This window comes from Kogia breviceps, chromosome 15 (assembly GCF_026419965.1).
Source record: "Kogia breviceps isolate mKogBre1 chromosome 15, mKogBre1 haplotype 1, whole genome shotgun sequence".
In the NCBI taxonomy this organism is placed as follows: domain Eukaryota; kingdom Metazoa; phylum Chordata; class Mammalia; order Artiodactyla; family Physeteridae; genus Kogia; species Kogia breviceps.
Genome location: NC_081324.1, coordinates 61172362 through 61190328, shown reverse-complemented (window position 1 = coordinate 61190328; position 17967 = coordinate 61172362). Strand labels below are relative to the sequence as shown.

The 17967-nt window shown below is 47.5% G+C and overlaps 1 protein-coding gene across 1 annotated transcript; it reads right to left on the bottom strand.

Annotated features, from left to right (window-relative positions):
• Positions 1–2935: 2935 nt before the first annotated feature.
• Positions 2936–16707, bottom strand: NAPG (NSF attachment protein gamma). The gene is made up of 12 exons (XM_059039478.2): positions 16637–16707; positions 15032–15099; positions 12896–12980; positions 12172–12189; positions 11471–11501; positions 10389–10498; positions 10211–10277; positions 9550–9620; positions 8382–8460; positions 6702–6781; positions 6116–6245; positions 2936–5164 (listed from the first exon to the last, which is right to left on the bottom strand). The coding sequence occupies exons 1-12, from the start codon at positions 16690–16692 to the stop codon at positions 5021–5023; spliced, it is 939 nt and encodes a 312-aa protein (XP_058895461.1). The 5' UTR covers positions 16693–16707; the 3' UTR covers positions 2936–5020.
• Between the last annotated feature and the right edge of the window lie 1260 nt (positions 16708–17967).

Genomic DNA, 17967 nt, shown 5'->3' with positions numbered 1-17967 from the left:
TTCCTTTGGAAATTAGGGATCTGACACGTGGAATTAAAAGAGCAGCCGTAGCCTCTCCATAAACTTCTGGATCCTGCTGCCCGGTACCCACCAAACCACCACCTGCTTCACCCACTAATTTGGAAACGTCCGTCCGGGTTTGATTCTTGCCCAAAGTCGCCCCCCACCCTGCTCCAACTCACCAACACAGGCCAGGCACCCAGAGCACTGCTGTCTGAGGGGCTTTCTGCGGCGACTGTGTGTGCCTGTCCAGGGAGCCAGGGACACGCGGGGCCATCCAGCATCTGAGACGTGGCAGTGTGGCCAAAAAAATAGAATTTGATTTCCTTTTATTTCCATTTTAAGAGTTCCAGGTGGCTACGGCGGACAGCAGGGTGGGGGCCAGGCTGCTGCTGCTCTGACGTCACATGGTGCTCAGAGGGAGGGGCAGGGGGGCGCCGTCTTGGCTCCTGACAAGGGACAGCACCCCGCCCCAGTACATGTAAGGACATGGCTGATTTGTCCCAATGCTGGGGGCACTATCAGCATCTACGGGGCAAGGGCCAGGCAGCTTAGCTTACCTGCAATGTGCAATGCCATTAACACCCCCCTGCCAAAAGCACGGCAAGTGGCCCAGGTCAGAGCTGTGCAGCTCAGAGACGACACACTCCCTCTGGGTGCCCAGGGTCAGTCTGACCCCCATGAGATGGAGTGACTTCTGTCACCCAGTCCCCATCCTGACTTGAATTTGCGGTGAGCGATATGTGCCCATGACCGACTCCTGCACTGTTCATGGGCCCAGCGGGATGAGGGGCAGGGGCAGGGCCACAGCCGCCACTCTCTGGGGCCACATGGCTCTGACTCAACCCACGTTCATCGGGTGAATAGGGCCTGATGGTGTATGGATCCTCCACTGGCCGTGCAGGCGACAGTGCTCACTGCCAAGGCCTTCAGGGCAGACAGCTGCCCCACTCCACGCGGGAAGCCCACCCAGGAGGGGCTGGCGACAGGCTCTCGGGAGGAGCAGAGCCAGGTCGTCAGGGACAAGCTCCAAGTGCCAACAGGGCGGGTCTAACCAACTCTGTTTCTGATTTCTCTTTCTCTCCCGACCACCACGCTGCCTGTGTATCGCCTCTGGGAAATCACAGCCCGAGCCCATCTTAGCTTCAAGCAACTTTATGGTTTGGCTCCGACATTCCGACATTTGGAAACCTGGAGGCCAGGAATCACCCGAGACAGCGTGGCTGGATCCTGGGGGGGGGGGGGGCAGGGCCTCACGTGCTTCTTGAAACCTGAGGTGTGGGGTGCATTCAGCCCCTCTAAGTGAGGTGTGGAGGGTGGGTGAAACCACCCCGTGAGGTACAGTACGTTTCCATGGACTTAGAAATGTTACATCCATTTGGTTTGAAAGGTGCTGGATAAACAGTGGTAACACAGAGTGACAGAGCCTGACGAGGGGCCGGCCAACTTCAATGAACAGAGCCACCTCCGTCGAGCGCTTCTGGTATTTGTTAATACTGACTCAACGTCTGGAGACTTGCTGCCCGGGAGAGAATCAAGGCGCCCCCTGGCGGAGCTCACATTCATTCACATTTACAAACAATACAAGATTTACTGTACGTATACAAGTTAGCTAAGTGCTTACTGAGATTTTGAAAGTTAAGTTTTAAAACTGCCCTATTTAGGCCTCTTGAAAGCTTTGGGAGAATCAGAAATAAAAAATTTATAAATGTAATTTAAAATGTTCTACCTTAGGGCTTCCCTGGTGGCGCACTGGTTGCAAGTCCACCTGCTGATGCAGGGGACGCGGGTTCGTGCCTGGGTCCGGGAGGATCCTGCATGCCACGGAGCGGCTGGACCCATGAGCCATGGCCGCTGAGCCTGCGTGTCCATCTGGAGCCTGTGCTCCGCAACGGGAGAGGCCACGATGGTGAGAGGTCCACGTACCACAAAAAAAAAAAAAAAAAAAAAAAAAAAATGTTCTACCTTAAATTCGAAGGGAATTTAGTTCACCTAGTTTGTAAGTGGGGCTAATTATTTAGGGGAATTTTAATCAGTACCACTGACTGTTACTAAAAGCCATGTAAGTTCTTTCCATGGGCAAAGGCCCCTTGACCATTTAAAAAAACACTCAGATGGAAAAGGTTTGCTCTCCTTTTTCAAAAGGGATGTTTGCCTCAGTCCTTTTTTCCTTCAAGATATTTTTTATGTCCTTAAATTTAGTATCAAATTAAAGTCGGTGCTAAGCCTTTTCTTGATACCAACCTAATGAAAACATGGGGCGGGGGACAGAGGGAGACACAGGGAGACGGCTTCTGTTGCCTTTCCCAGCTGACCCGTCTTCACAAACGCCAGGGGGACCACAAGGCCACTCAGAACACGTCAAAGTGTCCTGAGGGAAACCAAAATCGCGTTGCACCCAAGCCCCTCCGTCCCCTGCATTCTCTCCACCTCTTACTCCAACTTCCACCAAATCCTGGTGTCAAATCCTACTACTCATCCCCATTCCCCAGAGGACAGGCCAGCACTACACAGCACTCACTCAATAAACATGTGATTAATTTTAGTAAATACGCTGGTAACTAAGGTGCCAAATAAGTATAAATGCAAACAATACCATTTCAGTTTTTTTACCTCCTGGGTATCTTTATCTCACTTAACTCGATGAAAGAATTTATTCTCTTGGAAGGTATACTGAAGTCTCCCACCTCACCAAGGCCAGAGAGCACAGTGAGACAGTAGATGGATGACTGGCACCTTAAAAAGCTCCAAGTGTTTGAAGTAACCCCCAGAGGGACTTAACTGACTCCCAGCATAAGGCACAACTTACAAGAACAGACGAAATTTTGTTCTTGTCCAGCACAGCTGGGATCATGTAAATAGCTGAGGATGTGTCTTTGGATAAAAAGGGAAATAAGCCAAGCAAAATGAATAATAATAAAAAGAATGATCATACTTATAGAGTTTCAGATTTTATTTTGATAATTATATTCCTATAGAAGCAATAACCTGTATTTCCATATCACATTTAATATTATTCATCAGAGCTGGAAAAAAGAGGAATAAGCACAGTTTCCATACACAAATACCATACTCTGCATATGTACAAATAAATTCGATATATTAACTAGACTTTGTAGACTGATTCACTTACAACACAACAGAACACTGACGGTGGGACCCTGAGCACGCTCATGCAGACACACGCCCACTTTGGTAAAGTTATGACACGAGCTCTGGAGACACCTCGTCCTGCTGTGAATACCAGTTCCCCAATTCTGAGTGTCCCCTCAGGATAAAGGCTTCTGTGAGGGGAAAATGAGATGCTCCTCACTAGACACTATGCAGAACAGCCATGACGTCAGAGAACAAACACCCACACGCCCCGCACACGAGTTCTGACATGAAGGTCGGGAAGGAGCTGGTGTGGAGGACGCCCCAGCTCAAGCCTCCTGTGCTGTGAGGCCCCAGTCCCTCGGCTGCTACAGGACCCTTCGACTCAGTCCTCATTTTTGTTTAATATGTAAGAAAAGAGAAATAAAAGCTTTCTTCCAAAGCTGTAATGGATAATATGGCCTACAGGAAATGGTCTAAAATACCTTTTAAGTTTTGCCAAATCTGTTGACAGGGATTGTTAAGTAGCTCAAATGCACATCACATAAGACTCCTGAAGTGTGACTGGATCTGGAGGGCACAGCAGGAGGACGGGGCCTCAGAACTATTAACACATCATTAACCACAAACACCTGAACATGGCTTTTCTGAGACCACCACTCAGTGTCTCCCAACAGTGACTGGAAGTGCGCTGCAGCCTGCAGAGCCACGCTGGCAACAGGGGGACTGGAGAGACTGCGTGGATCCACTGCCCACCCACCCCGGCACACGGGCCCCGCGAGGACGTTCCCCGAACCCGTCACAGAGCCCAGCGTGGCTGCGACCACTCATGATGACCCGCCTCAGGGTCCCAGGGAGGCCAGCAGATCCGAGCCCGGGAAGCCAGGCGGGCAGCGTCTCCTGCAGAGCGCACTGCGGTGTCTGGGCCTCTTTCCAATCAGGGGACAGGAAGACGGCTCCGAGCACAGGGAGAGGAACGCCTCAAAAATGACCCGTCAGGAAAGACCCAGGAAGCACTAGACAGCGGCAGCCCAGCCCTTGAAACTCAGCCCCCGCCTTTCAGCCACATGCAGGAGGTTTACAGACAGCACCTCCCGAGTCAAGGTGCTGTCCTGTCATAGCCCTGGACGACGCAGAGGGAAGCCACGTATGCACCCCAGCCTGATGGAAACCACCACACTGTGCGAACTCAGGACAAAGGTCCTCATTAGTCCCAGTCGGTCAACAACCTGGTGGGTTTAGAGACTGTCACTATGTGTTTCAGGTGGAAAAATACCCATATTCCAGAAACAGCTGAAGACATTTACAGAATCACTGTAATATGCCACCTTCAAAATGTTCAAACTTACACATGAGACTTTAGATGCGTCTTGCATTAAGATAAGTAACATCTTAAGGCTCAAAACAGCTTCCTGTCCCAATCTTGCCTCTGAAGATTGAACAATTTAAATGTCTCTGATTATCATGGGAGATAAATTTCCTTCTGAAGGCAGAACAAATGTTTAAAATACTATTTTGTTTAACCAGTATACATCACTTTTAACAGCAATTATTAAATAAAATGCAAAAAAACCTTCTCTAACAATAAATTACAAGAGCCCAAGAGAAAAGGCTATCTAAGACTATCTATGCCTATTATCTTTGTTTAGAACAGATCTGTCTAGAATTTGGTTTGCCAATTTTAAAGTCAACTGTCCTAAAATGTGACAGTACATTTCTCTGTTAATGCCTGCTGGTGTCTGAGAAGAGCTCTTATCATGGAAAGAAAAAAATGCTTCACAGGCAGTGGGCAGGACGGGTAATCCAGGAAACGGGAGCTAAGACTTTGTCTTTACCAGCATCAGAGCCAGGATGGCGTGAGGTCTGGCCGCACCCCGGGCCATGCGGCGACGTCCGGGCCGTGTGGGGTCTGTGAGGGGACGAGCGCCTAGCACAGCCCCCCTGCATACTCGTCCTCCTCGTCCTCAGCGGTGGGGGCGGCGTGGCCTTCGGGCGTGGCCTGTGGGGGGGCCGCCGCCTTCTTCTTGACTCCCCCTCCTGGGACCAGCAGGCTCAGGCCCAGCTTCGCGTACTGTCAACAACAAAGCACTGCTCAGACTGGACACTCAGGCCTGACCCGCGACGCCTCCCGGGAGTCACCTGTGAGACGAGCCTGCTCGCCGGATACCACTCAGACAGAAAGACCACCACAAAACCCAACGCTGCTCAACCATCAGGGCTTGTGACCAGGGTAGGGCAGGGGCACGACAAGGAAAACCTCAATTCTTCGGCACACTTAGGAATCAGATAACCGGACACACGAGCTGAGGGACACTTCTGGTCATTACAAAATAACCATCTGCTGAGTCAGTGTTGAAAACACAAACTTACAAAAGCTGATGCCAGAATTTACCTAGAAAAACACTGGTTCCTCTAAGCACATCATTTTATTAAAAAAAAACAAAGAAAACAAAAAAACCCCACCAAGGTCTTACACTGATCTGGTACCATCACAAGACTAAACCCGCCAGACCAAATCCAATGAGCAGGCGCTCATGAATCTACTGAACAGGGAAACTGGGAAGAAAAGCCTGGGTCACAGCTGGCGTCCCACCGTGGGGGGATGGGCCCCTCACCCGACTCATCCACTTGTCACCACAGGCAGCAAGACGGGGACCAGCTGCCCCACATTTACAGAGGAGTTAACTGAGCTTCAGACCGTCAGCCACTACCCTGCACCACACAGCGGGTGCTCTCAGAAGTGGGATTCCAACAGGCCTGCCGACCCCCAAAGGCCACCGCACCATGGGCCCTGAGACCATGAGCCTGAGAGAAACTCGCTCAACCCAGCACCCTGGAGGGAGGCCAGCAGATGGAGGAGGAGCGGGTGTCGCCCACGGCAAACCCACCCGGCAGCCAGCCAGCCAGGCAACATGCACCCGTCGTGAGCCTCCTCTTTGACCAGCAGCTCCAGGCAAACCGCAGATGGAGAAACCTCATGAGCCCACGGGAGAGGGAATTAGGGCCGAGAGGAGGCACTCACGTCATTGTCCATGTACTTGAACAGGGGCGAGTTGCAGACCTCGGACACCTGGTCCTGGTCCTGCTGGTCGTAGCCCTCAAGCAGCTGCTCCAGGGCGGTGCAGTCCTCACTGCCGTTGAAGCCAGGGATGCTGCGGGGAGCACACGGCACGTCTGCGCCTGGCCCTCGGCGCACCCACCTGCACCGGACAGCTGACAGCAGAGAACCCCGGGCCCCGGAGCCTGGGTGCCTGGCCTCAGGCTGTTCGGTTTACATTGCCAAGGAGAAAATCCCTTATAGCCTGACCTTCCTGTAACATACAACCTGAAGACTTTTCTTTCTCTTTTTTTTTTTTTTTTCTTAGATGGCAAATATCACAAAATCACTCAAGTCACTCACTTCCACAGAAGCACCCAGGAGAAAAACACAGGAAAGAACACAACTCATAAAAATCCTGCTGCAAAAGCTGAAATGCTACGCACGCACTCATATTGCTCTGGACTTTATTAAAAACAAAAACAAAAACCCCGTTCCGCAGCCAGGACTGCCTATCTAGGCAGTGAGCTGGGGTGGAGAAGCAGCCGTGCCGTGCACTGGTGGGTCTTACCTGTAGCTCTCCCGGACGCAGCGCTCTGCGGCCACGTAGTCGTTTCTGTGCAGATGCACTAAGACTTGGGCAATTGTTTTCTAAAACAAAAGAGGTGATTAGGCCAAGATCATATCTCTGCAGAAATCAATTTCCTGACACCTGGAATTTGCACCTGGAGAGACTCGTGAATTCTGCAGCCACCTCCATAGGACACTGCGGGGAGAACACCCCAGAAGAGCACACCTCAAACTCCAATGCGCACACCCCAGCTGGAGGTCTTGCTGGAGGCGGCGGAGCTGGTGGTGGGGAAGCCTGAGAGTCCACTGCTCCTCACCGGCTCCCAGGTGGTCATGGTCCCGCCAGTCTGAGGACCACACTTGGAGAAACAAAGCCCCAGAACACAGCCACTGCACAATTTACAGAAAATTTCTTCTAAATGCCTACATAGGTTTCATCTTGAAAACAGAACAAGAAGCGGGGGGCATAACTCTGCAATTCTACTTTAGAATTCTTCAAGAGATAGAGAAAAAGATAAATGAATGGAAACGTCATGTAACAGAAATAGACACTATTATTTATAAGCCAACAAAAGGACTGAGACCACAGACACAACTGATAAGATCTTATCGGCAAAACAGCTCTTCATGAACTATTTTTCAATGTTTTTTATATCTACTTTTTCAGATGACTTTTATTGATCTTTTGTCATCTCCATTTTCAGATTAGGCCCATCCGGTATTTTATTTCAGACACTGTTTTTTCAGTTCTAAAATTCTCATTTAGTTCATTTATAGTTTCTATTAAAAAAATAAAAATCAGTCCTTTAGTCCATTATTTCACCCATGTTCACCTCTGCCACACGGAGCAGCTGTGACAACTGCTTCCTGGTCCTGATCTGGTGACTCCAACATCCGGGTCACCTCTGTGGTCCTTTCTCCTGACAACGGTCACATTTTCCTGACTCGTTCTATGCTGAGTCACTTGGGACTGTCCCCTGGACACTGCAGGACCCTCCCACGATCTTGGGCTCAGGCTGCATGTTCTGTCTACTTTCTGGGCAGTGGCTCTAGTCTTAGTTCAGCCACCTGCTCCGCTGCTCTGGGTGTGCCCTGCACACGCAGCTGGCGTGCCCCCCCCACAAACTCACAGCCACATGCGCATGTGCGCGTACCTGGGGTGGGGGGCGGGGAGGGCCCACTTCCAGCCCTCCTCTCTAGGCTCTTCTCCTTGCTCTCTGAGCCCATCTTCCCAGCTCCTCCGGCTGGTGCAGACTGTTTCATCCGCCTGCACCACCATCCCAGCTGCAACTCCATGACTAGGGCTCAGCCTCAGAGGAGCCGAGGGAGAAGGAGCAGGAAACGTGGGGCCTCTTCTCTCAGCTTCTCTGGTTAGAAAGATGTGGCGGGGGGCCCTCGGAGAGGAAAGCCGCCCTGTGCTCCCTGACCTCCAGCCCTCTTGGCTTCTCTCTTTTCAGGGTCTGAGGAGTACAGCCTTCTGTGTTTTGCCCAGCAGTGTTAGCTGTGATCAGGAGACAGGTGACAGTGGGCTTATTACTCCATCTTGGCCAAAAACAGAGGCCCATTAGGTATTATTTTAAAAATAAACAAACATTCAGGGAACCCGGTCTTAGGTACACAGTTACACCAAAATGAAAAATGATCTAAGGAAAAGCCAAATATAAGCACTTTCAAAGCATACCTTATAACAAGTTGGATAATTCTCAATTTCCTTATAAATATTTTTTTCTTTCTGAATAGAGAGCGCCGCCTCATCAAACCTAAAGACAAAACAAGAAATGCAGAACAAGGTGAGTCTAAGTGATCCACAGCAGAGGTCCTATAATGTACTTGATGTTACAGGTTTTAGAGAAATAAAGATCACATCAGGCACTGTAACAACTGCTCCATAACCCGTGTTTCTGTAAGCTCTGCTCACCCGGCTTGCCTTCTAAATGTCAGACTCGCCCTTCTAGACACCAAGCAGAGAGAGCAAAAGAACTCAAGGACAGGCCGCTTCATATGCGGAGTTTTAGGTCTGGTAAGGACCATCCATTAATGAGCACCCATCAAGTCCAACAAACTGCTTTGTGAGCGTCTGTGAGAAATGCCGGAGCCCAGCCCCGACTCAATCATCGCAGATCCCTTTCCCTCACTGAAAGGCCGTGAAGACGCCCCAAGAGCACTGGCTCCCCGGGACCAGGACCCCCACCGGGCCCTCACACGCCCACCGTGGGCTTCATGAGCCCCGCCAGCTCCTGGGGCCAGAACGCGCAGCAGGGGAGCAGACAGGGAGAGGCGAGAAAAAGTCCTCGCCACTCTGACCCTCAACAGTCTTCTTCCATCTACCCTCACATATTTTCCTTTGCAGAATTTTATTAATAAGGGAGATTGTTTACTAAGTTTAAATTGAAGTAAACCACAAAAGGAAAATCCATAGGATTCTAGGTTTCTGGGGTCTGGCTATTCATGCCATAGGTCCTAAGTGTGAAGGAAAAAACATCAGTACCCTGTCTGATGACACTATTTGGCTGTCAAGAACCTGTCAATTTTCCTGGGTGAACACTTAGGGCATCTTGTCACTTAGCTCATACGGATACTTGTCCTTGAGAGGCATCACCACCCACCCAGACAACAGAACAAGACAACTGCTCCCTCCCAAGTTGCTGAGTCAGGTCTTAGCCAACAAGAGCACAACGCATGATACATTTTGGGATGACACTTTAGAGAAGCGGTAGATCTTTCAATATTTAATCCAACGTGCTGCCGTCTTGTAGCCTGGTGTGCCCATGGTTACATCAAAAAGATTAACAAGCCTGTCCCTGTGGCCAGGTCACAGGGACACAGGAGCACAGCTCTATGACACGTACCTGCGCCCTCGCACCAGCAGCCTGGAGGCCTTTCCTAGTAATTCAACTGCCTGTCGTAAGCGTTCTTCATTCTGCAGGAATCCAAGAGAAGAGAGTGTTGGCTGCTTTAATGTAGGAATCTTTTTCTTCCCCTAACAATTTTTGATAAAAAAGTAATGGCACCGGGGACTTCCCTGGTGGTCCAGTGGTAAAGAATCCGCCTTACAATGCAGGGGACGTGGGTTCGAACCCTGGTCAGGGAACTAAGATCCCACAAGCCGTGGGGCAACTAAGCCCACACGCCACAACTACAGAGACCAGGCACCCTGGAGACTGCAAGCCACAATGAGAGAGAGAAAGCCCATGTGCCACAACGAAGAGCCCGCGCCACCACGAAAGATCCCGCACACCACAACTAAGACCTGATGCAGCCAAAAATAAATAAAATAAATAATAAATAAACCTTAAAAAAAAAAAAAGGTAATAGCACTGGATCAGGGGGGTGGGGTGGGGGTGGGAATTCCTCCAAAGCTGCTAAGCCATCTCACTACTAACAGAAGAAAACAAGAGTTCAGCTGTGAGCACAGAAAAGTTTTCAAAGTAGCCACTGCATTTCTCCGTTTTCCTATATATCATAAACATAAAATTCTATATACTCAAAGAAAAAAAAATTCAAACTTACTTCAAACACATTAGCTGTCTGCTGATATAACTGCACAGCCTTTTCTGGATCCACGTTTTCTATAAGCCTAAATTAGACAAGAAAATCTGACTTACATGAGAAATAGAAAACTTGTTTTTCGAAGGACTTTATTAAAACAAAAAGACTTCCATGCGGAGACCTGTGTCCACACACTCACTTTCCGGCCCGCTCCAAGGCCATGGCTGCTGTGTCCGGGGTGCCATTCTCCAGGTACATCATGCTGGCTTTCTCAATCAGCTGAACAGCCTCCGGGAGTTTTTGCATCTCCTTTAGGCAAACGATACGGCATGGACCAGTAAGTGCATCAACTTAAATACAGAGTTAAATTCAGAGTTACAATCTGAAATTCAAGAAAGCAAAGGATCCAAAACATATGCAATAATAAATATATTGAAAATGAAATGCATTCACACGGTCATTCTCTCCATCAAGCTTCATTTAGCTAAACCAAAAACGCATCAGTTGATTTCTGCAGAGTTCATCCCTTCACAGAGTTTCAGGGAAACTACACACATAATAGAAACCAAAACACTTGCTCTTCATGGTTTTCTAGGCATTTACAATTCCTGGAATACTTATGAGTTCCTACTACATACAAGGCCTGTGCCAAAGGCTGCAAACTGGCAGCCCAAGGGCTGTGTGTCATTTCCAAGGATGGCCTGCTTCAACCCTCCATATCTTAAAATCAGATACTTTCACAGGAGGTCTGTTCTGTGGCTTCGTATTTTAAACATGTCATAGGCTACGGCATCCGCAGGCTTGCACCCCACATGGCACTGGCGAGTGGGGCTGTGCAGCAGCCGGCCTCCTCCTTGGGCTGTTTCTCCCCACTCCCTGCACGCCCAGGCCGGCCTCCTCCATCTCAGCAAGCCCTGCGTTCACCTGCGCTTGCAGCCCTCTTTCTCTGAGCACCATCAACAGAGTAACCTTACGTATCTTATTAGTAAACTCCAAGTCTCAGCATCATGTGCTTCTTATGTCTAATATCTCCAATTCAAAACTTTTTTAAAAAACTGAAGAAAAATCACGTAAAAGCTAGATGTAAAGATTATAGGTATTATCTACTTAGGGTTGACATACTGTATCTCCGTGCTGACCTCGCATAGGTTGTTTTCAAATCTGTCCTTCACTAAGTTGACAAATTCTTTAGGATACAAAACTTGCTGATCTTGTTCTTATGGGGACTTCAAAGTATAACTCATTTTACCTAAGGAGCAGCTGTGACGCAACGGTACTGACCTTCAGCATCATGCCAGCTTGTTCATAAGCTCTGCAGAGAGAATATAAGTTCTTGGATGAGATCTTGATGAGATGGGGGAAGAAAAACTTTCTACCACAGACATGAGAAGCTCCATCAATTAAAACTGGCTCAGACAACATACTTACTTTAGGCTCTCATTACAACACAACATAATTTTTCTTCCTTTTATTTACGTGGGCAATAATGCCTTGGAAACAATAGACATCTGAGGTAAAGGGATTTCACTTTGCAGATGCAAAGTTAAGTAAAGGTCAGAGAGGTTAAATGACTTTCTATTTTACTTGATAAACCTAAATCCAAGTTTTGAAACAAGTTAAGTGTTTTTCTCCACAAAAGCAAAAGAAAGCTTCCTGCTTCTCTCCACAGGCACCATTAACTATTAAGAAACAGGGGAAAAAAAGAGATTCTAACTTGTTTTTTCATAGGTTATTGAACAAAATGGTCCTAAAAATATGACAGTGATTTAACTTAAACACTGAATTATCTTAGGAGTGACTTCATTTTTAAGGTTCAGGTGAAGACTGAAACAAATGGAAATGACTATTTTATTTAAATCAATACAAATTAATTCACTATTTCTGAATTTATAACTTAGGAAAAATTTACTGACCTAAGAGAAAGCAACATTTAAAACATAATAATCTACAAATACATGAACACACGGAGAATATTTACTTACTTGGCAGCATGAAAAAGACTGAATAGATGTAACAAAATCAAAATTAAGGAAAAAAAAAAGCAACTCAATAGTTTCTAAAGATCTGCTATTTAAAAAACAAGGTTAACTAACTCACTGCCCCAGTTTGTTTGAAAAGACGAACCATACAAATCAGGAAAAGAAGAAAAATTTATCGCCTGTAGCTGTCTCCTAAAAACTACATAATTCACAAAAACACTGACAAAACACCACATCGATTTTTAAGCTACTTCTATTATGCATTAACTTGAAGTTTTACTAAAATGCAAGGTTATTATATCCATAATCTGCAAGTGAAATAAAATAAACATTTTTTAGTTGATAAGATTATAAAATACCTCAGGAAAATTTGTTAAAAACTACTTAAAAATTTTATTTCAAATACTGGAGGAAGACTACATTTTTAAAATATTTATAGAGCAGTTAACATGTCTCTAATACACATGCCACTTCTTCATTTTTCAGCACCTGTCTCTGTATCTCCCTCACTTCATCCCAAGTAAAACCATCATCAAGCAAATCCAGAAACAATAGAAATGAACTCTCAAACGCGGTCTGCAGAACAGTGTGCACCTTATGATCAAGTCTCTATAAATGCACTTTCAGAGTTTAGACACGCAGTATTTTTCTAAGTGGCTTCTAATTTAATAGCACTATACTCCACATGCAGCAAATTTATAACAATCTCTAAAGGCTGAAAAGATACGCCCTGTTATTCTCGTGGGCAACAGCTTCTCTCAGGCAGGCATCTTTTGCTTGTTCAAACTGTTTGGCATTTTTAAAAGCAACAGCTGAAAGAGAGAAAAAAAATACAGACTGTCTATTTCCATCATTTAAAGAAATCTCAAATGAATCCTTACCAAAATGTACATGACATGTGAAGTATCAGAAAATAAACTTAACACTTATTTTAATCAAATACTTACGAAATTTCATAAAACTATAAATACCACTTTTTTCTAAGCCATTTTCTCACAACTTTTTTGATTATCAATAACTTACAAGTATTTTCAAAAGGTGTTTTTTTTTTTTTCTTAATTGTACACTATTGGCAATAAATCAGTGCTCCTTCCACTCAAGCCCAAGTCTTTCTAACGCCACCATCTAAGCTTTGGGAAACTTAAATGGCATCAGTCAAACCAACCCACCCAAACTACAGGCACTGTCACTAAAACAGCACCTTACCTCACCAGTTTCACATTTAATAATAGAAACAGTGCTTTAGTTATGGCTTATTCTATCTTTTAAATTATTCTGAAACTGAAGTCCAATAAACACACTCAATATTTTTATAATAAATCTTCCTTTTTGGCACAATCTTTAAATATGATCATACAGACTTTGGAAAACTTACAAAGAGACTTTGGAAAACTTACAAAGTGTTGCTTACAAATAAGTGAAAAGGATACTGCTTTAAGAAAATATTGTTAAAAACACACTCTTAAAATTACATTTAATAAAATGTAGAAAATAAACAAATGACAAACTATTTTCATCCCTGCATTTCTACATTTTTGCTCTTTGAAAAATTTACTTATGAAATGTATCTTGCATAACCCCTTAAAGAAAATTTAAAAAAGATGTTTTAATTGGAAAATCTGACTTGAAATATTCATTTCCAAAAGCAGCTCATGGTCACAGATACATACATAACAACTCTGTATTAAATTTCCCGCATGGGGGATACTTGCAAAATGTGTGCCAAAAGCACATTTCCTAGGTGATTTCTATGCAAGGCTAACAAATGTAATCAGGGCTACTGCTGAAACACACAGTAAAATGTGTCCAGGGTATTTCAAAATCGTATTATGCTTTATATCCAAAATAATCACGGATATGCTGAAAACTATAATTCCATAACTCTTAAAATGCTAATTTTTTTTTTTTTTTCTGTAGTACGCGGGCCTCTCACTGTTGTGGCCTCTCCCGTTGTGGAGCACAGGCTCCGGACGCGCAGGCTCAGCGGCCATGGCTCACGGGCCCAGCCGCTCCGCGGCATGTGGGATCTTCCCGGACCGGGGCACGAACCCGTGTTCCCTGCATCGGCAGGCGGATTCTCAACCACTGCGCCACCAGGGAAGCCCAAAATGCTAAATTTTTAATAAATTCCCTTTCTGCTGCAAATTTCAGGTTGCTTTTATCTCATATGCAGATAAAGGCAATAAAACATGCATATGAGCTTAACTCTTCATGAACACGTATCTGTGCATCTCCACGGGAGGGTCATCAAGAGCAAGAGCCAAACATGCTCGGTGTGCAGAACTGCGGAAGATAAGCCTAAGGTTTTAAAAAGCCAACAAGAAAAATTTTTATTCAGTAATAGGTAGTAAAAAATATGACCAAACTCCCAGAAGTAGTATGAACTGAGTGAAGTTCAAGAACATATAAACGATGCTAAAAGCCTGCAGTGGGGCTTCCCTGGTGGCACAGTGGTTGAGAGTGTGCCTGTCGATGCAGGGGACACGGGTTCGTGCCCCGGTCCGGGAAGATCCCACATGCCATGGAGCGGCTGGGCCCGTGAGCCATGGCCACTGAGCCTGCGTGTCCGGAGCCTGTGCTCCGCAACGGGAGAGACCACAACAGTAAGAGGCCCGTGTACCGCAACAACAAAAAAAAGCCTGCAGGGGCACCCGCTGTGCCATCTGCACTAGTGGGAGACGGAGAGGCGGCTGGGTCTACAGCTCAGAACTCAAGACATCTGAAAACAAGAAGTGGAAAAACGCAGGGTTTAACAATGCAAATACTATATAGGAAGCATTAAGAGTGAGAACTATGCTGAGATGAAGTTACCAGCCTGCTTCAAGATCACACACTGCAGGGACAGGGCTACAGCCACACATACCTGCTTTTCCATACTCAGAAGCAGCACTGTCATAATCTGGCTTCCATTTTAAAAAACCAGTTTTCAGGCTAAAATGAAAGAGAGACACATTTAACAGAAGTTACCAACCACATTCCTGCTTATAAGGAGCTTGTAGGTCATTAAAAAGGGGGTGGGGACCATCAGGTACACAGTGCCCATCTCCATCCAAACTTACTGACAATTACACACAACCTCACCACTTTCCCTCCCACTGTCATAGACACAGTTTCCCCCTTTTAAAATGTTTGTATAGCATCCAAGGCGAGTGGAGGTTCTCAAGGCCTGATCCCCAGATGAGCAGCATCACCTAGAAGTGCGCTAGAAATGTATGAAGTGCTGAGCCCCAGCCCAGCCCTGCTGAACCAGAACCCCGGGAGGGGCAGCGGCAGCAATCCAGGGTGTAACAAGCCCTGAGACGCACTACAGCTTGAGGTGGGCTGAAGCACGGCAATAAGCAGGTGGACTCGCGAGACTGCAGCTCAGGAGAGGCCGGAGATTACCACAGTTATCAGCACGTGTCACACCTGTGAAGACGCACAGGGAGACTGGAGAGAGGCCAGAAAGACTACAGAACCAAACACTCAGAGAGACACAGGGAATCAGCAAAGAAGGCTACAGTTAGCCACCAGTGAACAGGAAGGACAACCAGAGACAGGATGACGGGAAAGCACGACAAACTGCTTTCCAGGATCCCAGGATCACACGGCATCTTAGACGCCCCACCAAAGGACAATCAATTGAGTCCTTATCTAATTTGCCCTTTCTGAAACACCTCTTTTTAAAATTTTATGATAATTTCACATTGTCAAACTTGGGTGTGCATAAGAACTACTAAATAAATACCATCTTAAATTCTACATTTGAATTCCGTTAGTGAAAGCCTGCTTACATATAACAGTGTTACCTTCCAAAGAATCAGGGGAGCACCTTAACTGAGAGACAGGGAAGCCCCAGAGCCTGCAGAAGTACACCTTTCATTTTGTTCCTTTTACTTTTTTGCCAATTAATTTAACATTTTTGTTTGTGTAATATTATAAGACTCAAATTTGTAAACAATTCTCAAGCTTACCAAAAACATTATTGTTCGGAAAAGTAAAATCCTTAAATTGCAACCTGTCTACTCTAATCCACCAACTGAGGAAGTACTGCAATAAAGCAAAATTCTAATCCACCACCTCTACCCCAAAGCCCTCATTATATTCTGTATCTTAACATAATTTTTAAAAATCCCACCAAAAACAAGATACAATCTCTCAATTGTCTTATGTGCTACACACACATGGGAAAAGCTAAAGATTTTAAAATATAGTTGGGCCTGGAAGCCGCCCAACGCGCCGAGAAGCACCGGCATCCCGACTACCGACGCGGAGAACCATGCCCGAGACAACACGGCGCCCTCACGGCCCGAGGTAAGACGACTTCCGACGTCCAACGACAGCGCTTCCGGGGCGCGGCGGCCCCACCACGCCCGCCCGGCCCGGCCCGGCCCCGCCCCAGCACCCCCCACCCGGTGCTGACTCAGACCGGCCTCGGAGGGGCCCGGTCCAGGCGCCTACCCAGGGCCACGCTGGGCCTCTCACTCACTATTTCTCTGCTTTGGCCAGGTGCTCCAGCCCCTCGTTTATCTTCTGAGCCGCCATCTCCGCGTCGCGGCCCTGACGTGGAGGCCGAGAGCGCGCCGAATGGGCGTGGGAACGCCGAGGAGGAGGCCGGTACTGCGCCGCAGCCGCGCCACCGGGGCTCGCAGGGCTCAAACCTAGTGCAGCGAAGCGGCCCAGGAGCTGCGCAGGCGCCTTGCAGATGTTGCGCAGGCGCAGAGCGCCCGGGCTAGCCGCATGCGTGGCTCATTGCGCAGGCGCGGTGGGTAGTGAAGAGGCTTCGCGATTCCATTCGCCAGTGGAACGCAGTTTCGCTGAGCACCTGCTATGTGTCAGGCGCTGTTCTAACCACCGGCAGGTCGGCAGGGAGTGCGACATACCGAACTCTAGCTCCGATAATTCGATAACTGTTCACCTTCAACAGAACTTCCGCCTTTTCCCGTCCCTCTCCCCCCGTTCACCCGTCCATCTTTACCCAGCGTGGGTTCCGTGCTCCATCATTTTAGCTTCTCATCTGCGTGTCCCTGAAACACCCCGGGTTCTCTGTGCCTCTTTTCTCCTTGTTTGGGGAAACCCCAGCTCTCCACCGACTCCGAAACTGCTCAGAGCAGGTGAAGGGGGCTGGAGGAAAACAAAGCGGCTGCTGACATGACTCGTTACTCGAATGCTCACAAACATCCAGGAGGCCTCTGTGCTGCTGAGCGACTGTACATTTTCCCGGTCAGATAACGCTTCCACTCGTTGGGATGGCTGTCCACACCCACTTCCCTTCAGAACTCCAACACAATCTCCCTGCCTCCCCGCCTGACTGCTGACTCTTCCTGTTTAATAAAAAAATAGCAATTAGAAGAGACCTTCCTTTCAGGCCCACCACCCTGTCCCCCAATCTACCTGCATCTTTTGCAGATGTGCTGCGGTTCCTCTGGTGTCTGGGTGAAGTGGCCTCGGCCCTTCCCCGTCCATCCTCACGCCCTTTAGGCTCTTGGGTAGAGTCACACCCTGGCAGGAGGCCTCCCGTTGTCCTGTCCTCTGACCACAGCAATCCTAGAGGGGCCAGCGGAAGCTGGGCCTCGGCTCCCGGGACCAAGTCCACTCCACTTCTGCCCATGTTATTGGTCAAAGCAAGTCACAAGGCAAGCCCAGATTCAAGAGGTGGGGACACAGGAGCTGGGAAATGTGGTGGCCGTGACTGCCTGTCCACCGTCGCTCTGGGGTGACTGGGGAAGTACAGGAGGACCGTCTCTGATATCTTTGTCCAGAAACAGAAAACCTTACGTCTTTAAGTGAAATCACACTTAACTAACCAACCAGTGTGGT

Coding starts and splice junctions, on each gene's coding strand:
- NAPG (XM_059039478.2), bottom strand. CDS start 16,692: ATGGCGGCTCAGAAGATAAACGAGGGGCTGGAGCACCTGGCCAAAGCA. Junction 15,100..16,636: donor CTGGCCAAAGCAGAGAAATA/GTGAGTGAGAGG, acceptor CTTTCATTTTAG/CCTGAAAACTGGTTTTTTAA. Junction 6,782..8,381: donor ATTATCCAACTTGTTATAAG/GTATGCTTTGAA, acceptor CTTTTGTTTTAG/AAAACAATTGCCCAAGTCTT.